The sequence below is a fragment of the Peromyscus eremicus genome, chromosome 5 (assembly GCF_949786415.1).
Source record: "Peromyscus eremicus chromosome 5, PerEre_H2_v1, whole genome shotgun sequence".
Lineage (NCBI taxonomy): Eukaryota > Metazoa > Chordata > Mammalia > Rodentia > Cricetidae > Peromyscus > Peromyscus eremicus.
The window spans coordinates 84,759,442-84,782,507 of record NC_081420.1 but is presented as its reverse complement, the minus strand read 5'-3'; the positions used below and the strand labels follow the sequence as shown (position 1 = coordinate 84,782,507).

Below are 23,066 nucleotides of genomic sequence, written 5' to 3'. Positions count from 1 at the left end.
CAATAAGCCAACCCTGAGCAATCTGCAGCTGCTAGAAGCTGGGGAGGCCTAGGAAGCATGAAAAAGTGCTGAGAGAGGCTGGCCACAGAGGAAGCGTGCAGAGGCCCTGGGCTTCTGAACAGAACGTTTAGGTAGATGCAAATGTCCTGCGGCCTTGAGCATACCTGGAGAGTTAGAATGCGCTAGATAGATAGGGCGGCGCAGAGAGGGAGTAGGGTGAAGCTGGGGTCATATCATATGTCATGGAAGGTCCCCTAAAGGTCTTCTCTGTGGGGATGGGACCTCTGAGGGTTCTGAGTGGTCTTTAAGCCAGGGTAAAAGACATCGTACCACAGTACTGAGAACACAGAGAGAGGCTGACCAGGTATCAGTGGGGCATGCAGGCTCCTCTGACTGGGTTTACTGAAGGATGCAAGTATGAGACAAAGTCCCCAGAGACACAGAGCCGACAGAAAGTGTGGGTAGTGTGCAGAGATGCATTAGTAAGACTTGGTTCCACAGCTAGCAAGTGGGAAGCCAGAAAGCTGGGGTACAAGCTCCGGCTGATGCTAAAGTCAGGTGAGGACAGTCCCGCTTGTCAGCAGGTGGGGGAGTGTGCGTGCACTTGGGAACCTCAGCAGGTGGGGGAGTGTGCGTGCACTTGGGAACCTCAGCAGGTGGGGGAGTGTGCGTGCACTTGGGAACCTCAGCAGGTGGGGGAGTGTGCGTGCACTTGGGAACCTCAGCAGGTGGGGGAGTGTGCGTGCACTTGGGAACCTCAGCAGGTGGGGGAGTGTGCGTGCACTTGGGAACCTCAGCAGGTGGGGGAGTGTGCGTGCACTTGAGAACCTCAGCAGGTGGGGGAGTGTGCGTGCACTTGAGAACCTCATGTTCCATTCTGGCCCCCAATGGTGCCCTCGAGACCCACCTACCTTGGAGGCATCTGCTTTGTGATTGTGAGTTTCATCTAGAAATACTTTCAGACACTCCAAGAAAAAGTGACCTGCTCTGGAATCCTGAGGGCCAGTCACTCTGACATAAAGTTAACCATCTCACAGTGAGGAGACAGTGAAGATCCTGAAGGTCTGCTGGAGCTTGCAGGAAGAGGGAAGGCCATGATGATACAAGATGAGGGAATGTATTGAGCTGAAAATGCTCTACATTTCCAGCCAGAGGTGCTCAAGAAGCAGCCGGGTCTGGGAACCCGGGCTAGGTTCTGGGGGATTCTAGAGAATGGGGCAGTTGTAAGAGCAGAGACGGACTCTGAGACAGGCAAGGTCACCCAGGCAGCTGAAGGACCTACACCCCATCTGTTAGGGGCAGCAGCAGATGGGGGAGATGGGTCATGGGACACAGTCTCAGAGGAGGGATATGGCAGAGTTTGTCAGTAAAGTATTAATAGAGTCAGCCAGTGGAGACACTAGCTAATCTGCCTCTGTGGGAGGGAGAGGCAGGCTCTTAGCAGATTCATAGACACTTGGGAATATATATGGCTAGAAAAGCTCAAGGTCAAGAGCTGGCGCAGGAGGTCCCCAGTGAGCATCACATAGTTCTCCGACTCCTTGGCACATACTGTGTGGAGAGTGTTGGGTCCTGCTGAAAGGGTCCAGGTGGGTGCCGAACTGCTTACTCTGGAGCCACTTGCGAGTCTGAGGGACCCCTGAGGGCTGAAGATCACCTGAAGCTTGTAATCCAAGTGGTGCCCAAGGACAGCTAGGAGAATGGCCAGGCTGAAAACCGGCAGGACAGTGACGGTTTTATCAAGGCAGCATAGTCCATAGAGTGGTGGAACCCAAAGGGCTGAGACATCTCCAGGAAGTGAGGGTAAGATCTGCATTCAAGGCAAAAATCCTGGGAAGCAAAGGCCATTGTAAGCAATGGTCAGCTCTGACCATTGTCCACCCGGCTAGAGGGAGGAACTGAGGGGTGGGTAGAAGGGTACTGGAGAAGGTCTGTAGGAGGCCTCTCCTTAGCTGGGTTGAGGACAACTGTCTGCTATTACAATTAAGAGTCATGATAGGGTGTGGTAGAAAGGGAACAGGCAGCTAGATTCATACAGGGATCCCCTAGGATTTGGTCTGTGAAGAACTAAGGAAGCTGAGCCTGAAGACATGGATCCGAGTTGGTGGAGAGTCAGAAGAAGAGAGGGAGGAGTCAAGACAGAGCCCAGCCCCCTCTCCTCTAGGTTTGGGTTGCAAGTGCATGGAGGGGGAAAGAGCAGTTCTGCCTCACACACACACAGAGCTTCCTCAGTGTACAGTCGTTGCTCAGTTAGCATGTGGACTTACACTGAACACACTTCTAGAGACAGAGGCCATGTCTGTCTTAGAGGCTTCAGGCTGTCTAGTCAACAGCAGGAAGTTGCCCTGTCTTCAGTGCTGAAGACAGACAGGAGGCCACTTGGGTGCTCTGCCCAGGCAGTCGCCTCAAGCTGGGGCAGATAATACACACGCATCAGACTTGCTTGTAAAAACGTATCAAAGCAAAAACTAAGACCCTCAAGGTGAAGACAGGGCTTTAAGGCAGCTCTGGGCTTTCCAGGGTGTAGATGGGATACTTCTCAATGCTCCTGAGCACTGCTGTATCCATTCAATAGGCCTTGTGGGCCTTCCCCCAGATGCCCCACTCAAGCAGGTGGTAAGCCCCCTGCAGCCTCATCCCCAGAGGAGCTGGAGTTCTATAATGATCCTGAGGCCATTTGCTGGTGGCCTTTTATGAGGTGCTCCTGGTTTAACAGCATGCTAAGGTGTTTTCTCTTCAAGGACTTTCAGAAAGATTAGTGAGCTTCCTAGGGTACCAGCAGGAATAGGAGGCCAAGTGCCATCATCCTTTCCTAGCCCCAATGTCCTGTGTTTGCCCAGCTCCTAAATGTGCAAGGAGGCAGACCCCCCAAGTAGAAGTAGGGTACTTGGGGACTTGACCTGACAACCCCTAAAAGAACTAAGGACTCAGGAGGCATCTGGGGACCCTGAGTATCCAGAGTCAGCAGGGACCCCAAAGCTATCCAAATGTGGGTTAGATCCATTTGCCAGGTCCTTATCCAGAGCCCTCACCTCCTCCAGGACAAGGGCTCTCCCCAGCCTCTTCTCCCTGGTCCTGATCCTGGCCCACCCCTGTACCCACACGAGTGGGGTCTCTGCACTGGGTGGCTAAGGTAGAGTTAATTGGCTCCAGAGGGAAAGCAGGATATGGTTTGTCCCTGTCTGTGTCCCACTCCTCTCCAGACCCCTTCACCTAGGATAGGGAGGTCCCCAGTCTGCATCTCAGGCTCCTCCCCTGTGCCTGTCCCCTTCTGAGACCTGGGGTCTGAATAGCATCACCGGCTAACCAGGTTGTCCAGGTGGAGCTGGCGAGTGGCCTGGCCTTTCCTCCCATCTTCCAGAGCCCACCAGGGATGCCCTGCTCTCTGCCACCACAGAATTTTGAAGCGGCTCCGAAGCCTAGCCTCTGGCTCACCACAAGTCACCAGACCCTCCCACAGTTTCGAAAGGCCTGTAGTTCTGCCAGAACATTCCAATCTGAGGTTGCTTTCTGGTTCTCCTTATGGCGAGGATGGAGAAAATTCAGCCCTGCTTGTTTGAATAAAGGATCCAGGGAGCCGGGCGGTGGTGGCGCACGCCTTTAATCCCAGCACTCGGGAGGCAGAGCCAGGCGGATCTCTGTGAGTTCAAGGCCAGCCTGGGCTACCAAGTGAGTTCCAGGAAAAGGCGCAAAGCTACACAGAGAAACCCTGTCTCGAAAAACCAAAAAAAAACAAAAAAACAAAAAAAAAAAAGGATCCAGGGGCCCCCAGGACCGGCCCTAGTGCTGCTGGTTCATTCCTAGGTTCCTAGGTTGGGGAAGTAACTCTCCCAACTAGGAAGCCCAGGTCATTCGTACTGCAGTAATAAGCGGCGTGATAAGGGATCAGAAAGTGCAGGAAAACGTGGCTCCAAATCCCAAGGCTACCTCAGAACACTGAGCTCAGCAAAATGAGCCCGAGAGCACGCACACACTCTGAAGCCCACAGCCCAGACGCCTCCTCTGGCTTCTTAACTCAGTTAACCTGAAGCCTAACTTAGTTAACCTGGTGCATAGCTCAGATAACTTGATGCTGGTACCGCGACCTCTGAGGTGGAGAGCCCAAGTTACTGCCTGTGGCCCCAAAGGCTTGTCATCCTGCAGATTTTTGACCCAGAGACCCGGATCCCACCGGATGTTCTTCATTACTGAGGGCGTGCGTGCCTTTCAGAGACAAGGAACAGCCGGCATGTGTGAGGCATTAGCCCTGTCTGCTCTCCTTGGCACATCGTGAAGCCCCGGGGAGTTTCCCTTTTAAAGAGGTGGCCCTTCAAAGCTGGAGAACTCGGGAGCGGGCTGTCTGTCTCTCTGGGTTTCAGCCACAGGACTGAAGCTACATTTGTACCCCTTGACCTGCGTGTGCTCGTGGTGAGTGTTGGGGTGCTGGGAAGTAGACCTGGGTAGAGGCCAAGCAATAATGAGGTACAGAAAGTCTTTTCCATTTCTGGGTAGAAAACATCCCACGAGCAGGATAGTGAGCAGTGTCTGTAGGTCCGGTGAACGACATCATGCAACACCTTGAAGGGAGAGGGTTTGCAAGGCTGAGAGCTTTCAGGTGATGGACAGAGGGGCCTCATTAGCCCCAGGCAGAACAAAAGTGTTGTATCTGGATGCCCGGGACAGTGTGGCGGAGGGGGAGGATGAAGCTAAGAGCAGGACCTTTTTAGATGCAGCCGGGACATGCAAGGCTGGGGTGACAAAAGAGACAGATGACTTGGTGGAGCAGCTCACCAGGAGCCGTACAGGACTCCTGGGAGGGATGAGGAGAGATATGAAGAATTCACCACCTGAGGATGAACTGGAGGTGATGGGAGTGAAAGCTGTTCTTCAGGCGGCCTGAGATACCATAGGACATGAACCCTGGGGAGGGAGCTAGGCTTTGGGGAGAGAGGCCTGAAAATTCAGCTGTCTGGGGGATCTTTCTGTGCAGATATCAGCCTGGTATGCAGCTGGGAGACAGGCTGGTCTGCTGGGCCATCTGTGACCCAATGACATCCTCTGGGGAAAAGAACATAGGATAGATGACATTCAGGTCTCCACTCCACATGCAGCCTTCCTGGAAGCTTATTTGGGGGCCCTAGGTTCCAGAATCCACAAGTAGTCATATGAAACTGAATGCAGCACTCAGGCACATGAGTGGGCCTAGGAACCAACTACTACCCAGAGTGGCTGGCTGTGACCACCCCGGGCCACTGGTAAGTGTGACAGGGCCATATGCAGAGTGTGAGGCCCCCGAGTCTTATGTGGAGAGATGATAGACTTATGTGGGCACATGTGTAGCTGTCTAGGTTTGTTTAATATGTATGGAAAACATCACACATATATTCATAAGCTTGTCCACACATCTGGAACTGCTTGTTTGGGGTGTGCCCAAGGGTTTCTGTCTGTGCTGATCTGTGAAAATGTGTGGGACCTGGTAGACCTGTGTTCGCATGGACCCCTCTGTACAGAGAGTAACAGTCAAACATGGATGTATGTGTCCACATGTGTTTGCTCTGGATGGTGTTTACAAGGGAGTACACTTGTAACGTACATTTATAAACATGTGTGTGGAGTCTGTCTGTGGTTTTGCTGTGTGTGAGTGTTAACCATATGGATGTAGTTCAGCTGTCTTTGTGTTTGCGTGTGCTCTGTGACCTGTGTTTATTGGAGGACGTGGAGTCACAGATCTGAGGTCTCTGTGCTGCTATGCAGTTATCTCATCTGCTCTGTGGCTGCCTGGTGGCATGATCAGGGTCAAGTTAGCCCATCTGGGTCTCAGGTTACAAGAGAAGCTTAGCAGCAGCTTCCTATGGTCCCACATCATGTGGCTTGGTATAAGGAACTGTGATAAGCCCTGGCTAGTAATTTATTCCAGGGGCTTCGGTGTCAGAACTTGGTCACTCCAGGCCTATTGGGGTGCCCCTCTCAATGTAGCACATTTTCTGGGTTGGGAAACGGTTCATGGATCCACTGTGAACTTCCTGTGTTGCTCCTGTGGCGTCCTCTCTGGCTCTGGTTGGAACTGAATAGCACTGTTTAGGTACTGTGTGTTTATTTACTGTGTTTCTTCTGCTTTTGGTAAGTGAGCATGTCTTTCTAATGAGTAACACCATCCTGTGCATAGAATAAAGGGATGTCGTTCAAGGCCAACTGTCAGTTTGAAAGCAAAACTTGAAGCAAGGTTTGGGTGTAGATCTCTTGAGAAGGGATCATCAAGGCAGGTAGAAAGCAGTGTCTGAAACACACACACATTCATGTACATATACACAGATATGCAATATACATGTATAGAGAGAGAGAGAGAGAGAGAGAGAGAGAGAGAGAGAGAGAATAAACAAGCAAAAATGTAAGAGAGAGAGAGAGAGAGAGAGAGAGAGAGAGAGAGAATAAACAAGCAAAAATGTAAAAAGAAAAAAAGAGCTGGATGACCCAGAGAAGCCACTTGATTTCTGGCCTGCTGCTGTCTGTGCATCAGGACTGTTAGCTTGACCCCCCGTGGAGCTGGGTCAATGTCGAGTGGTGACAGGTATAGTCTGGGGAGGTCTGGGCACAGCCATATCAGGGATGTTTGGATCTGTCACAGCCAGGAACCTAAACTAGGGTTGTCTTGGTCTAAAGCTGGTGCTCCTAATGCCTGTACCTGTTTCCTGTAGTGATTCTATGTATGGAATCAGGCCAAACACACTCCAGAATGCTGCCGCCCGGTCAGGTCCTGGATCTTTCCATGGGGAAGCATCTAGGCCAGTCAAGAACGTGAGGGCACCGGAGACCCTGCCATGCATGACGTTCGGACCAGTGGAAGAAATAGCAATTAAGAACAGACACACTACCACGTGAGACTTAGGCTTGTCATCCTGGCTCCTGGGAGGCTAAGACTGAGATCACTGAGAGTTCAAGGCCAGCGTAGGCTGCAGAATGGGATCCTATTTTAAAAACAACAAAACACCAAACTAAACATAACAAAATTTTTAAAAAGTCACCCCACACCAAGTCAAAACAGAAACAAACATAGTACCAGCTCCTGCTCCCACTGAATCCTCTAGGAGGTATCAGCGGGATATGTGTAAAGCCTCCTGTTCTTAACCATCAAGAGGAAGGAAGGGAAAAATTCCAGAAGAATCTGCAATACCAGGAGAGCAGAAAGGGTTGGTCAGAAGGCAAAGGTCACAGCACACAGTGGGAAGGAGAGATGTGAGGGAGGAAATCTGTGAAGGGTCGAGCCCTGTGGAGAGTGTTTACAGACCGACTGAAGGGAGGCTCCCCAACCCAGCAGAGATGGTGCAGATAGCTGAAGTTGGAGTTGGTTGACACTGGGATTCTGGAAATGCCAGAGATGAGATGAGAGACAGAAAGAGAGAGAGAGAGACAGAGACAGACAGAGAGAACTATAACCCAGTCAAGGAAGAAGGAAAATATTAAGAGACATCCCTGAGACAGAAATATTCCAGAACGAGGACAGCCTTTCTCAACAGTGTTTCTGGCTCACTTTAAGGACCCTGTAGTTGTTGTGGTGGGCTCCTTTTGTTGCATTTAAGCCGAAACTGAGAAGGAGCCCACACAGCCCAGCCCAGCCCAGGGATTGCCAGCTGGTCATGGAATGCGGTCAGTGCAATCAATGGAAGGTCCAGAAAACAGGAAAACAGAGGCTGGAGTTCATTCAGTAAACCAAGGGAACGAAAGAAAATAGTGTTGCTGCAGACGGATGTGGCTTTCGTAACCAGAGCAGAATGCCAAGGGCAGAGCGCGAAGGCAGTCTTGGGAAGTTGGATATATAATTTCTGAAGTCAAACATGACGACAAAGGGAGGAAGTCACCCAAGGTCACAGAAAAAGAAACACACACACATACACAGTCACACAGAAACCTGAAACAAGGCAGGGCATGGGGTGTGAGCCTAGGTAGGAGGACTGAAAGTTCAAGGCCAAGGCCAGCTAAGTCACCACCTCAGAATGAAAAGCAGGGTGTGGGGAGATGGCTCAATAGGTAAACTATTTGCCACATAAACATGAGGACCTGAGTTTGATCCCTACCCCTCACATAAAATGCTGTGTGAGAGAATCACAGACAGGCAGCTCACTGGTGCTCACTGGCCAGCCTGCCTAGCCGAATCAGTAAACCCCAGGTCCCAGTGAGAGATCCGTCTCGAAAATCCCGTTCCCAGGGAATGACACCAGTGAGAGACCTTTCTCAAAAAAGGCTGGCCTCTGGCTTCAGATGCACAAAGCTAGGGTTCCACTTCACTCACTCCAAAAACAAAATGGTCTAGCCTTGTAGGCTACATCACTTGCACACACATGTGTACCTGCATACACACAAACACACACCCACCTACACATAGACACACCCACAAGAAAGGTGAAAAGAAGGCTGGGAGAGGCATGGGGGCAAATGTGAACAAAATGTAACATGTGTACAAATGAACATGTCCATAAAAGGGGGAGCTAGAGATGTACTTCAACTGGAGGAGTCCTTTCCTAGCACATATGAACTCAAGGACTCTATGCCCAGTGCCTCATAAACCAGGTGTGTTGGCACATACCTGTAATCCCACACTGAGCAGTAGGAGGCTGGAAAATCCTAAATTCAAGGTCACGCTCAATTAATGAGTTGGAAGATACAGGAGACCCTGTCTAAAAAAATAAAGAGAAGAAAAGAAAGACTCAAAAGCATGTCATTCATTGAGAAACCACAGAACTGTCAGGATGAAGAGGTGATAATGTCCAGAGAAGAAAAAGCATGCTATCTACAAAGAACTAGAGTAATAAGTTATTATTTCTGAATCAGCTGATATGATGTTGTTCCTACCAAAAGTTCAAGTGAGACAGACTGCAGAGCCTTCAAGATCATGGGGAAATGATTTACACCCCAGAACTGCACATCGAGCAAAACTGTTGACCTGGTGTGAAAGCTGAATAGACATAATGCAGGCTTGTGAAAGCTCAGAGATGGAGCCCCTACACACCCGCTGCCAGAGAATGTTGTGAGGACTTGTCCTAGTCAAGAAAGAGGCTAAGCCAAAGAGGAGGAACAGTTAAAGTGCAGATGGTAAGTGGAAGCTGTAGGCTCCCAGCTGGCAGCCAGGGATCCCGAAGGAGGCAAAGTCAGATGAGAGCGTCTGGGAGGGAAGAAGGGAGCTAGGTGGTGAGAGGAGACTGGAGTATCAGGAGACTGGAAGACTGTGGGAACGGCACCCAGTGGGAGAGCACGGGACAATCAGAAGTTCAGAACACACAGTAAGACACAGTTTGTAAAGACAAGGTCTTACAACCGAGGGGTCTCATATCAGATATCCTGCATCTCAGTTATTTATATTTCAATTCATAAAAATAGCAGAATTACAGCTACAAGGCATCATGGAAAATAACTTCATGGTGGGGGTCGCCACAGCTTGAGGAACTGCATCAAAGGGTTGCAGCGTTAGGTTGAGAACCACTGTCTAACTTTTCCTGTCGATAAGGAGGTAACACAATGACTTCTCAGTTCCAAAGAAGCTGAGGCTGAAAAACTGACCAACTGATAAAATTCTGAATGGACCAACAGTATAGGAACCCAGGATTTGAACTGGAAGCCCACAAGGCCACACTATTTTGTTTTTGTGTTTTTGGCACCTGAAGCTGAACCCCAGCTTTATATATTCTAGGCAAATGCTATACCACTGAGCAACATTCCCCAGCCCTTTTAGGGCTTTTAAACCAATACAAGGATGACAGGAGAAAATTGAAAAGTAGTTTTTAACAATCCAAGACGGGTGCGGTGGTGTACTTGTATAACCCTGCACTTGGGTGACAGGGCCAGAAGGCTAAGAGTCCAAGGCCAAGCCAGGCGATGGTGGTGCACGCCTTTTTTGTCAGCACTCAGGAGGCAGGGTGCTCAGAGGCACTCAGAACTCTTGAGTTCCAGGCCAGCCTGGTCTGCAGAGTGACTCCAAGACAGCCAGGACAACACAGAGAAACCCTATCTCAAAAACAAAACAACAACAACAACAAAAAGAGTTCAGTGCCAGTCCTAGTGACACAAGACCATCTCAACAACAACAAATATGAATTCACACATGGGAAGACGTGCATAACCAAGAGCCAGGCAGGTCTAAACAGAAGGTTCGGTCCTTCCTGGGGAAGCATCATAAAGAGATGCTCCCAGGTGTGGAGACCCAGAGCTCAAACAGCATTTCCAGAATGGTCCAGACACTACACGGTGGTGCTGGAAGCAGTGGGGAGGGGCTGACGGACTCATTCGGTGAGGATGAGAACGCAGACCTGACAACAGTATTTCAGGAGACTTTACCCGAAGAAGAATTGCAGACAAGCAAAATACCAGAAGAGAAAATAAGAGGAAGCAAATGAATCCACGGTGTACTGTTCCTAAAGGGATGTGGTGGACCATGATGTGGGCGCTAAGGATTCTGCAAGGTACACAGGGTTATGTAAGCCTGCTAAACAAGGAGAGAAAATGCTAGCAAGGGAGTAACAGAAAAATGAACGGGCTAATTGTAGGGGTTGAAGAAGGAAAATAACTTGGAAAACGTAGTGAAAGCCTGGGGTGTGGAGGTGCACGGCTGTAGTGTCAGCACTCGGGAGACTAGGGCAGCAGGCTCACTAGAAGTTTCACGCCAGTCTGAGTACAAAGTGAGTTCCAGTCCAGCCTCAGGCAGTATCTTACCCTGCAAGTTCTTTCCTGTCCCCCTCCCCCACTCAATAGCCTTAAAACACAGACACAGACCACACTGCAAGCCCAGGAACTATGGCAGCTATCAGAGCAGGAGGCCTCCACGGCCCTCTTGTCTGCAATGGGTCAGTGGGGTAGCATGTGTGTGGACACCTAGGATGACTCAGATACCACGGAGGTACACGGACAGTGGCACTTTCTGTATAGGGTCCTGGTACTAAGGATTCTTGGGGCCTCTTTGCCAAGAGACAGTGGGAGCTCGGCAGATGACATAAATGTGGCTCTTCTCCAGTGATGAGGTACATTGATAGGTGCTACCTGACCCAGTCTCCCCAACAACCATTTGAGGTGCTGTCAACAGGAAGGAAACTGAGGCCCAGGGGCCCGGACACCTGCCTAGGAAATGACCTTTCTTCTCAGGGCCAGGGGCAAAGGAAGCACCAGATATTGCCTGGAGGAGGGTAGGCATCAGGAGGACCCTTAGTGGATGCTGTAATCCTGGCCTGTCAGAATTCAGGCACTTTCAGTGAACTGGACCCAAAGGGCAGGTCTGCATAAAGGTACCAAGCCTCCGGGATCAGATGTGCCAGCAGGCTAGACGACCAGAAACTGCCTCGTGCGAGCCCCTTCGGAGCCCCTCCCAGGGTCTGGAGTCCCGGTGTCTTTCCATACCTCTGCCTAGCCAAGACAGCAATACCCAGTATGGGCTTGTCTGCTACCTATCCTGAAAGGGAATGGAGTGGTTACTCATTGAACACCGGGTGTTATAAACAGAACTCACAGTCTTAATTACCTGGACCAAAGGCCTCTGTCTTTCCTCCTGACAGGCACAGCAGCTCCATCCGGCCCTTAGATAGGTGGGTTTTTTTCTTTTTTTTCTTTTTCTGTGTATAGGCTATCACAGGGGTGCCAAGGCAGCTGTGGAAGGAGATCCCTGGGGACCTTGTAATGTTGATCATCTGGTGGCTCTGGCCTCTTCTGGCCATCTGTGCTTCCGACTCATTCCGGAACAAGGCAGAGGAAATCATGAAGACCACACCGGTCATTGATGGGTGAGTGGCTACCTATTGAGGTGCCTGAAAGGGCCAGAAGCTTTCACACCTCTGCTGGGGACTCAGTTTCTCTATTGTACCATGGTTCTTGTCTTCTGGCTTCGGCTTCTTGGTGGAGGGTCTTAGGACCTAAAAGGTTTCATCAAAAGAGGGCAGGGAAGGCCGGGCGGTGGTGGCGCACGCCTTTAATCCCAGCACTCAGGAGGCAGAGCCAGGAGGATCTCTATAAGTTCGAGGCCAGCCTGGACTACCAAGTGAGCTCCAGGAAAGGTGCAAAGCTACACAGAGAAACCCTGTCTCGAAAAACAAAAAAAAAAAAAAAAGAGGGCAGGGAAGGAAGGCGTTAACATCCCGGCACCGGCTCCCAGGGTTCCTGAAGCTCCTACTTTGGTTGTGTCTGGGGGATTCTGAGGTCTCCCAACTCTCTAGTCATATGTCTGAGGGAACGATCCATGCCCCCTACTTGAATCTCGGCTGAAAAGCTGAGGCGAGGGTGGCTTTACCCCAGTAAGGCCCTCTTGAGCAATCCTTCCAGCTCTCCTCCATCTCGTGCCCAGCCAAATGCCAAATGCCAGTGCCTCTCTTTTTTTTTTTTGGTTTTTTTTGAGACAGGGTTTCTCTGTGTAGCTTTGTGCCTTTCCTGGGACTCACTTGGTAGCCCAGGCTGGCCTCGAACTCACAGAGATCCGCCTGGCTCTGCCTCCCGAGTGCTGGGATTAAAGGCGTGCGCCACCACTGCCCGGCGCCAGTGCCTCTCTTGTTCCTTGCATGTGGAGATGTCCCACATGTCCAGTTCACACTGCCTGATCCCTCTGACATTGCTTGAAGACCTTTTACCAGCTCCTTACCATCTGTCCTCTCCCAGCCGAAGCATGGTCACTCTACTTCTAGCTATCATATCTGCCTACTCCTGCTGGCCAATCACTCTCCATTGCGTTATTGTGGAAGACTCTAATGGACCTCCCACCGGCACCCTTGCACCCTTGATCCCTGAGGCACACAGAGGCTAGAACTGCAGTTTGACTTGGCGGAGGTGGCTCTGTTTCCTCTGAGACAGGAGTCCTGTGGTCCCATTTTGTCTTCCCAAAGAGGGTAGAGAGGGGATGAGGAAAGAGGGCAGAGTGGTTCCATGTGTGGCAGGGGGCTCCGGAGGTATCTAGAGCCCCATTCAAGTGCTCTACCCCTTCCCAGCCCCCAGGATGGAGATGAATTTCTTAGGTAGGCTGTAAGTGTCCTCAGGCAAAAGATTAAAGTCCCCTTCCTGGAGCCTGCCTAGCCCTGCCTCAGAGAGCTGGCAAGGCTGCCTTGGCTGGCCCATACCCATTCATTTATCCATACAGTAAGTGCATCGTAATAAATCTGTGCCAAGTGCAAAGGGTAGGGTAAGAGGGACAAAGGCAGTCCAGCCCATCCCGGACCTTCTTCTGGGAGTGATCTTCACATGCCGAGACTAAAGCTTGTGTATCCCTTTGCTGAGGGACAGCTTGGGCACCAGCCCTAGGGAAGGGCACATTCCCTGAGTTCCCAAAGGAGCTTCCTGGATTGGCTGGCTCTGGAAAAGCCATTACTGGGAGTGGATGGGGTCAGGGTGAAGGAGAACTGATTGGTGGAAGGTGACCTAGTACTTGGTCACAAACCTAAGTCAACTGTCACATGATGCTGGGTGTAGCTGCATCCACTTGTAATCCCAACACTTGGGAGATTGAGGCTAAAGGGTCACTCACTGCAGGCATAGGGCCAGCCTGGATTCCAGAATGAGCTCATGTCCAGTCTGGGTTAATAGAAAGGCCCTGCTTAAAACCACAAACAACTCTAGGCACAGCGGCACACGTCTTTAATCCCAGCACTCAGGAAGCTGAGGCAGGTGGATCTCTGGAAGTTTGAGGCCAGCCTGGTCTACAGAGTTCTAAGATAACTGGAGCTACATAGAGAGGCCCTGTCTTGAAAAACAAAAACAAACAAATAAAAAAGAAAATACAAATAAGGGGGTTAGAGAGATGGCTGAGTGGTTAAGAACAGTTGCTGCTCTTGAAGAGAACTGGGGTTTGGGTCTTTTTTTTTTTTTAAACCAAATATCAGGAAGATCTACTTTTATTATTCTAACTGCAGCACACAGAGCCATCAAAGGCCACTTGGGAAAATGGTTCACCTCTTTGTATTCTAACAGAGGTGGGAAGCCATCCACTGTACAGCATCAGCCCTTGAGGTACATTGGGAAGGAAATGGCTGAGTCTTTCCACCAAATAACACACACCCTAGTACTGCTTATAAACCAAAGAGATAACTCATCCCTTGAAACAGGGAAGAAAGGGTCACTCTGTGGGAGTGTCTGTAGAGTCCGCATCAATTTGTCCCCTTCATCGTCCAGGATTCCTGGGATAGCTGTAACAGGTATGGGGCTCTCTGCTTCTGCTGCTGCCATGACCGCTTCATTTCTGGCCTCAGCGGCCTCACTTCGGGCCTTGTCTTCGGTGTTCCCATTTTCAGATGCTGTTTCGCAGGTCTGCTCTTCCAGCATCTCTTCAGTGTGCGGCGGGTCACTACTGGTCTCCGCTGTGTCCACAGAGCCTTCCACTTCAGCTAGGACCTCATCATGCTCTGCAGCTGGCTCTCCTTGCCCTCTCCCGCTCTCACTGCTGCTGTAATCACCTCTGCTAAGACTCTGCAGCGACCTCCTCTGGTGTCTCCTCCTTCTCCTCTCCTACATTTTCATCTCCTTCTGTCTCAAGATCAACTGTTTCATTGGCAAAAGGATCCTCACCCTTGAGGTATTTTTCCAGCATCTTCGCTCTAGGTTTGTTGTTTAAAACATTCTTAGCCAGCCGGGCGGTGGTGGCGCACGCCTTTAATCCCAGCACTCGGGAGGCAGAGCCAGGTGGATCTCTGTGAGTTCGAGGCCAGCCTGGGCTACAGAGTGAGTTCCAGGAAAGGCGCAAAGCTGCACAGAGAAACCCTGTCTTGAAGAAAAAAAAAAATTCTTAGCCACAAGGAGCCTTGTTTTCTTGAACCCCTCAGCAGCCAACCTTCCGTTATGATTATGGTCCACAGAGTGCAGACGCCGCTGGAGGAGCTGGTGCTATGCAGGAATCAGCACGGCACAGGCCAGGCAGTGTGCGGCTTCAATCTTCTTGAAGAAATGCTTCTGGCCAATCCCTTTGAACAGATCTGGTTTGGGTTTAGGGCTTTACTTCTCCAACAATTCCTGACGCCACTTCTCAATTTTCTTCTTCCTGTTTATGGAGTACTCCTGGAAGGATGGAGAGATGCCACCGAATGAAATGAGAACACAGCGGTCATTTTTTTTATATTAAAATTTTTTTGTTTTGTTTTTCAAGAAAGGGTTTCTCTATGCAGCCCTGGCTGACCTAGAACTCAATTTATAGACCAGGCTGGCCTTGAACTCACAGATCTGCCTTTCTCTGCCTCCTGAGTGCTGGAATTAAAGACGTGCACCACCACTGCCTGGCTTGGGGGTCCGGTTCTTAACACCCACACAGTAGCTTACAGCCATCTATAAATTCAGTTCCAGGTGATCCAGTGCCCTCTTCTCACCTCTGTGGGCACCAGGCACACACATGATACACACATACATGCTAGCAAAAAATAAACATACATGCTAGCAAAAAATAAAATACACATAAAATGAAATAGATCAATCTAAATAATAATAAAACAACAAACAGACTGGCACAATGGCATAAGCCTGTAATCTCAACATGTAGAAGGCTTGAAGATCACAGAAAATTTTTGGCTGGTCTGGGCTACATGGAGAGTTTCAGGCTCTCCAGGGCTACATAGTAAGACCCTGTCTCAAAAGAAACCATCCCTCAAAAAAAAACTGTGTTTCATAATGATATTTGGATAAGGGACTGTGTATGTGTGCCTCACTGAGGCCTTTATGACATTGCCTAGTGATGGACAGCTGTCCTGTTTTTGTAGAAGCTCTTATAAGAATGAAGACTTGTTGAGAGGTGATGGCACAAACCTTAATCCCAGCACTTGGGAGGCAGAGGCAGGCGGATCTCTGTGAGGTCCAGGCCAGCCTGGTCTACAGAGCCAATTCCAGGACAGCTAGCGCTGTTACACAGAGAAACCCTTTGTCTTGAAAAACAAACAAACAAACAAACAAACAAGAATGAAGATGCCTAACAAAGCATTTCTCCAGACAGATCCAAATGACTACATTAATCGTTACTTATTTACCTTAATAATGCACTCTCTGGGGAGGATACCAAGGTACCCCATGTTACAGATACAGAGCCTAGGTGTGGGAAAAGGAACTGGGATCAGAGATGGGAGTGGACAATGAGGACAAAGCCAGAGCTGGGGAGGGGCGACTGTCTCTGCCCACCTTATGGGGGCCTCGAGGGCCCAGCTAACACAGGCTGCGGCCACAGGACTGATAGCAGCTGTGGCTGCCTCCTCAGCAGTCCTGTGCATGCAAACCAGCACAGTGCAGATCTGTGGCAAGCGCTCTCCCGGGCCTGAGCCTCGACTCCAGTGAGCCTGCCCTGGCTGCTCGAGGACTCTGCTGAAGTTCAATGACAGCTCAGGCTCGGTGGCAGCATAGGCAGAGGTGACAAAAAGCCCTTGTGCTAGCCCAGGTACTGGCTGTTGGCCCTCTCCTTCCTCCATGAAAGCACTTGCAACTCCTTGGAACTCAGAGGATCAGAGCCCTTTGGAGTCAGAGATGAACTGGCCAAAGGCGAGCTGGGGTTTGCCATAGGAATAGAGTCAAAGACAAGCCTAAATCCTGTGAGTGATGCCTCACTCCCCAGGAGGATGGAGACTAGGCTACTCCCTATATGTCACAGCTTTCCTTCAAGGGGCAAATTTAATCTTTAACTGAAAATGTCATATTCCTAGAAGCTACCTGCACTGGTTCCCAGCCCCCAGCCCCAGGTGATTTTGCAGCAGAGTGGGTGTCTGTCTTCTCCTCCTGCCTGGGGGTTGAGGTGGGGGCGCATAAGAAGGCCAGCCTAGCCATACTCAGCTCATGGTCACTTGGCCTGGAGTGCAGTTAGGAATTTCACCTGTGTGCAGGTGTAGTCAAAGGTGTTCCACCTCTGAGGTCTGCATGATAGTCTTGAGCCGTGGGATTTTGAACTGGAGAAGGGCAGTCTGGAAGCCAGCTGGTTCGGAAGCCGACAGGCCCAAGCAGACTTCCTGATCCACCTTGGGCCCTTCCTCCCTCCAGCCACAACGACTTGCCTTGGCAACTGCTGAAGTTGTTCAACAACAGGCTGAACGACTCGGAGGCCAACTTGAACACACTGGCCGGGACACATACCAACATCCCGAAGCTGAGGGCTGGCTTTGTGGGGGGCCAGGTACATCCTCTGCTCTCCCATCTGTTCTGTACTGGGGTCTCCCCTATATTCCCTGTGGGACTGTCTAGGTTTGGCCTGTGTTAGAGAAGCATGCCTCCTGGGCCCCTGGGCTACAGGCCTTGGCAGGGCACACCTATCTGGACCAGCCCCCAGGGCTTCCAAAGGGGCAGGAGAGAAGACCCACATGTATGCTGGGGTAGGCTCAGATATCAGCGGTCTGGGCTATCAGCTCTTCCTCTTGTCCCCCAGTTCTGGTCCGCATACTTGCCTTGTGACACCCAAAACAAAGACGCTGTGAAAAGGATATTGGAACAGATGGATGTCATTCACCGCATGTGCCAACTCTACCCTGAGACCTTCTTGTGTGTCACCAAAAGTTCAGGTAGTGTGCCACCAAGGCCCTGATGCCCTCCTGCCAGGCATAGTCTTTAGTAGAGGGTGGGGCTTGGAATCCCAAATGTTTAGTGCCAACCCTCCCCTTTGTTCTCTGTAGGTATCACACAGGCTTTCCAGGAGGGGAAAGTGGCCAGCCTGATCGGTGTGGAAGGTGGCCACTTGATCGACAGCAGCCTGGGTGTCCTGCGGGCACTCTACCATCTGGGCATGCGGTACCTGACCCTCACCCACAACTGCAACACACCCTGGTAAGGGGTCCCTCTGTGAAGGCCCTGGGATGGGGTGAGAAGGGGAGACCAAACGTGACCTCACTCATGCCCAGAACTCTCCTGAGCTCCAGGCCAGGCCGTTAGCTAGGCAGGTGAGGGTGACACTCCTGACCTGCTCCCTGGACACAAGTGTATTTCTCTTCAGGTCTGACAACTGGCTGGTGGACAGAGGAGATGACGAAGCTGAGAGCCAAGGACTGTCAGACTTTGGGAAGGTGAGGGGGAAGGACCACAGTTCCCAAAGGACAGAGGGCTAGGAAGGTTTCCAGCGCAGTGTCACACCTCAGTGGATTTTGGTGTTCTCCTCAGTCACACGGAGCTAACAGTGCTCGTTTCCAGGGTTGAGTCTGTTGGCACCCCTGAGCATTCAGAATACTGGGTCCTGAGTACCCCACAACCTCCAGCCACTTAAGGGCTAATTAACACCTATCCAGTGCTGCCTCTCCCATGCCCCAAGCTCAGAGTGTCTGTGAGGTGTACCCAATCCTGTCTCCCCGCAGAGAGTGCTGAAGGAGCTGAACCGCCTGGGTGTCATGATTGACTTGTCCCATGTGTCTGTGGACACCATGAGGGATGCTTTGCAGCTATCCAAGGCCCCGGTCATCTTCAGCCACTCCTCAGCCTACAGCGTGTGTCGACACAGGCGGAATGTACCCGATGACATCCTTGAGCTGGTGGTAAGGAATCTGAGAAGTGAAGGGGAGCCCCTTGTCTCCTACGGGTCCTCTCCAACCTTCATTCCCCACCCCTCTCTGAGCAGAAGAACACAAGGAGTCTGGTGATGGTCAACTTCTACAGTATGTTTGTGTCCTGCTCAAATGATGCCACCCTGTCTCAAGTGGCTGGTAAGTGGATATGACCACACAGTGACCAAGCTGGGGAGGGCCTTGCTTAGGACCCATACCTGCTACTCCCTACAGACCACTTGGACCACATCAAGAAGGTGGCAGGCGCTGAGGCTGTGGGCCTTGGAGGAGACTATGATGGCGTTACAGAGTAAGAGTGACATCTTGTTCTATGTTGATATGTGCTGATGGGACAGAGGAGGTGAAGTGTGTCCTGAGCACAGTGCAGGGCATTTTGCTGCAAGCCTGCTCTTCTGGCCTTCATATGCCTGGAGAGTGTCCAGTCTGCAATGTGTGGTCCTTTTGGTCTTGGCATAGGCTTCCCAAGGGACTGGAGGATGTTTCCAAGTACCCAGACCTGATAGCGGAGCTTCTCAGGAGGAACTGGACAGACACAGAGGTCAGGGGTGTACTATCTAACAACCTGATGCGGGTCTTCTCTGAAGTTGAACAGGTGAGAAAGTGGCCATTTGGGTTTGCTGCCCTTCCCCCACCCACAAGGCAGGCTCCCTAACTTGGGTGTGTCTTTAGGTAAGCAATAACATGCAAGTTCCTGAGGAAGAGCCTATCCCCCTGGATGAGCTAGGCGGCTCCTGCAGGACACATTATGGCTACTCACAAGCCTCCAGCATCCACCTCCAGATAGGGGCCCTGCTGGTCCCCTTGGCTTCCTTGCTCCTCAGTCTGCATCCTCTGTGATATCGAAGGACTAGAACCTCTCGAAGTGCTCTCAGAGCTCAGGGAAGACTGGACATGCCAGGAGCCCATGTTGTCCCTGCAAAAACACACCCTTTCCCCAATAAGCAGTGGGCTTATCTGGGGACAGTTCAAGACACAGGCATACAATAAATGCAATGACCTCTTTAAGTGCAGAGTATGTATGCTGTCAGTACCCCAGCCCTGGAAGGTACTGCTGAGCATCTGGAGGGCAGATTTTGTGAGAATGGGCCCTGTATGAACAGGGACATTAAAGTATCTGAGTTCTTGGAGGGGAGGGCTAGAAAGAACCCAGATATCTGCAAAAGGTCTCACATGGGCATTGGCTAGTTTAAAAAATTATGGTCCAGGTTCCAGTGGCTACCTCCCCCATCACTTACACATGTACGCAACACCCCCACAATGTGTACTCATATGCACACAGCCCATACATACACATACACTCAGATGCACATATATATCATACATGGACACATGTACTCTGACACATATGAGATTCACACATACACACATTTATCTGGGTTCTGTAGTGCTGGGAAAGGAATCAGGAAATCTGAATTTGGTCAAGCCTTGGATAGTAGGATCTAGATGGGATGGGTGCCTGGACTCTCCAAGGCTATCTCACACAGTTAAAAGGAGGTCTTCCCAGATTCACAGGGGCAGAGGTGGTCTCATATGTGTTACACAGCATGGCTGTTAGTGAAATCAGGCCTTCCAACGAGGACATTCAAGGATGATCTTGTGACTCAACTTGTGAGGGACAGTCCTGCTGAGTGGCCAATGACTCCTTTCTGGTCCATACTGCTTAGACACTCCTTATGGACATGGGCAAGGACTGCTTTGTTGAGAGCCTGTCCCTATGTACTGAGAGGTACCCACAAAGGGTGAAGGATAGCACTGCCTGAGTATATGAAGCCTCGTGGCTATATATCTCTGTCCCTTTCACATCTGCCTTCCCTGAAAAAAAAGCTAGGTAGAGCAAAACTACAGCCCATGGGGCTGACCACAGAGCCATGCACCTGGCTTTAACTTTTTCACTGTTTGAGACAGGCTCTCGTGTATCCCAGGTGGTCCTCCAACTCACTGTGCAACCATGGAATGATCTTGAACTTCTGAATCTCCCGCCTTCACCTCCCAGGTGCTTCAATTACATGTACAGACCACCTCACTTGGTTTATATGGTGCCGAAGATCAAACCTGGGACTCGGTGCATGCTAGGCAAGCATGCTACCAACTGAGCCCAGCCTCAGGTTGGCTTTTAGAGTCCTCCATGTGCTAGGCTACCCATTTGCACATGCCACCAAGAGATGAAAGGATAGGGGCCTGCCCACCCCCAAGTCTGTGGGTATTAGCACAGAAGACTTGGTTCTGTTCCTGTGTCTGTCACAACATGGCCCACTGAGCAGCATCCTTCTCTAGTCTGGTCTAAATGTCTTGGGGAACATCCTGTGACTACATAGGATCAATTTATAAGAGAAAATGCTTAGTAAAGGTTTCTGTGCCCGCTGTGTGGTCAAAGCAGTGGAAAAGGTCCCCCTGGTGTATTTCCAGTGTATTACACCTCATTTTGACAGCTGGGAAATAAAGACACAGAGGTCCTAAAATAATCCTAGACCCAGGTATAGTGGTACGTACCTGTAACCCTGGCTCTCAGAGGGCTGAGGCAAGACGACCATGAGCTTGAGATCAGCCGAGGCTACACAGCAAGACCCTGACTCAAAATTTTTAGTTGCCTAAAATAATCTTTTTGTTGTTTTTGAGTCAGTCAGGGTCTCATGTGACTCACTATGCAGCTAAGGATGACCTTGACTTCCTGATGCCTAAAAGAATCGTAGACATAGTAAAATCCCTCCATAGCTCCCACTGTGGTGACACACTCATCTGGTTCTGAAGAGCTACTCCTGCTTGTTGGCCTTGTTTTGTTCACTTACCTCCCTTTCCCTACTTTGGGCCACCATCTTTTCATTTTAAAATGGTGGGGCTGGGCATGGTGGTGCACGCCTTTGATTCCAGCACTTGAGAGACAGAAGCCAGACAGCTTAGGCTATGTGGAGAGACTTTGTCTCAAAACAAGCAAACAAACAAAAAGGGGTGTGTGCGGGTGTGTGTAAGAGTGGGAACATACACATCACGCCATGCACTGGAGGTCAGAGGACTTTTGAGAATTTGTTCTTTCTATCACGGGTTCCATCAAACTCAGGTCAGCAGATTTTACCCACCGAGCTACCTTCATGTCCTAAGTCACCACCCTCTGAAACACCCAGGCCTCGCCAAGGACCTGAGGTCGATCTGCAGCAGGTTTCACAGAGGTGGGGTGAAGCTGCAGCACCCCCCATGGATGCAGGTTCTAATCTTCGTGTATAGGGAGACAAGCTGGGATCTCCTCTCTGTCTAACAATGATGAGTAAGGCAGTCCTTTGAGCTAACAGGACCTCCAGGAGGCCACTGGAATGCATCTGAGGCAAGCAGCGGATTCTAAGTGAGGCTGACCTTGACTGAAGGCTGGGTTACTTCATATGTCCCAAAAGAAAAGTCCAGGTAGGTTGGGGGAGTCTCCCATAATGCAAATGAACCTACCAGAACCACACAATCACCTTGAACAGTGTAAACACACACACACACACACACACACACACACACACACACACACACACATACAGAGTTTGATAACTGGATACAGTTAGTAAGTTTGTCCCCTGCCCCCTTCCTTTGGAGCTGAGGACCAAACCCAGGGCCTTTCACTTGCAATGCAAGTGCTCTACCACTGAACTAAACCACCCCAACCCCCAGGAAGTTGAGTCTGAAACTACTTCAGATACAAAACGAAGAGGAGTCGTCCAACCTCCAGTGTTGAAAATAAACAGGAAGGAGAGGTGACTGTGAAAGCCAGCTTTTCACTGTCAAAGGAGGTAAACAAACAAGATGGATGGGGTGCTGACATTTTATCTGAACTCCTTGGGAGGCCGGAGTGGGAGGGTCTTGAATTCAAGGCCAGCCTGGGCTACAATAGTAACATCTCATTTTTTAAAAAAACTTCAAAAATTTTTGTGTGTAGGTGTTTTGCCTACATGTATGCCGGGTGCCCACAAAGGCCAGAAAAGTGTCAGATCCCCCAGAACTAGAGTCACAGGTGGTTATAAGGTGGCATGTGGGTGCTGGGAATTGAACCCAGGCCTTCTGGAAGAGCAGCCAGTGCTTTTAACTGCTGAGCCACCTCTCCAGCCCTGAGATCTCCTTTAAAAAAGAAAAAAGCAGCTGGGCAGTGGTGGCGCACACCTTTAATCCCAGCACTCGGGAGTGAGTTCAAGGCCAGCCTGGTCTACAGAGTGAGATCCAGGACAGGCACCAAAACTACACAGAGAAACCCTGGCTTGAAAAACAAAACAAAATAAAACAAAAACCAAACCAAAACAAACAAACAAAAAAAGAAAAGAAAAGAAAAAAGCAGCAGGGGTCATACCTGTAATCCTAGCTCCCAGGAGTCAGAACCAGGACAGCTTCAAGTCTGAGGCTAGCCAAATAACTCTAGTTTAGCGGGAGCTATTTAGCAAGGCCTTGTCTCAAAGAAACAACAAACAAAACAAAACAAAACAAAACAAAACAAAAAAAAAAAGGAAAATGTAGAAGTTTCAAATCGTCAGGCATGGTGGAGCATGACTCTAACCCCAGCAGGGTAGATCCCTGAGTTCAAGACCATCATGGTCTACACAGTGAATTTCAAAACAGCCTTCTACATAACTGACCCTGTTTCTAAGGAAAAAAATGTTTTAA

At 50.3% G+C, this 23,066-nt stretch overlaps 1 protein-coding gene across 1 annotated transcript; it reads left to right on the top strand.

The window, feature by feature from the left end:
- The first annotated feature begins 4,161 nt into the window (after positions 1-4,161).
- Dpep1 (dipeptidase 1) lies at positions 4,162-19,445 on the top strand. The gene is made up of 11 exons (XM_059262495.1): positions 4,162-4,407; positions 11,581-11,738; positions 16,936-17,068; positions 17,318-17,450; positions 17,562-17,712; positions 17,879-17,948; positions 18,234-18,410; positions 18,494-18,578; positions 18,654-18,729; positions 18,897-19,032; positions 19,110-19,445. Exons 2-11 carry the CDS (start codon positions 11,635-11,637, stop codon positions 19,275-19,277), a joined length of 1,233 nt encoding a protein of 410 aa, XP_059118478.1. The 5' UTR covers positions 4,162-4,407; positions 11,581-11,634; the 3' UTR covers positions 19,278-19,445.
- Positions 19,446-23,066: the final 3,621 nt, after the last annotated feature.

What these genes read in the sequence shown, in the direction of transcription:
- Dpep1 (XM_059262495.1), top strand. Translation starts at nt 11,635, where the DNA reads ATGTTGATCATCTGGTGGCTCTGGCCTCTTCTGGCCATCTGTGCTTCC. An exon ending in GTGTGTCACCAAAAGTTCAG is followed by an intron (nt 17,451 to 17,561) that starts GTAGTGTGCCAC and finishes TGTTCTCTGTAG; the next exon opens with GTATCACACAGGCTTTCCAG. An exon ending in CACAACTGCAACACACCCTG is followed by an intron (nt 17,713 to 17,878) that starts GTAAGGGGTCCC and finishes ATTTCTCTTCAG; the next exon opens with GTCTGACAACTGGCTGGTGG.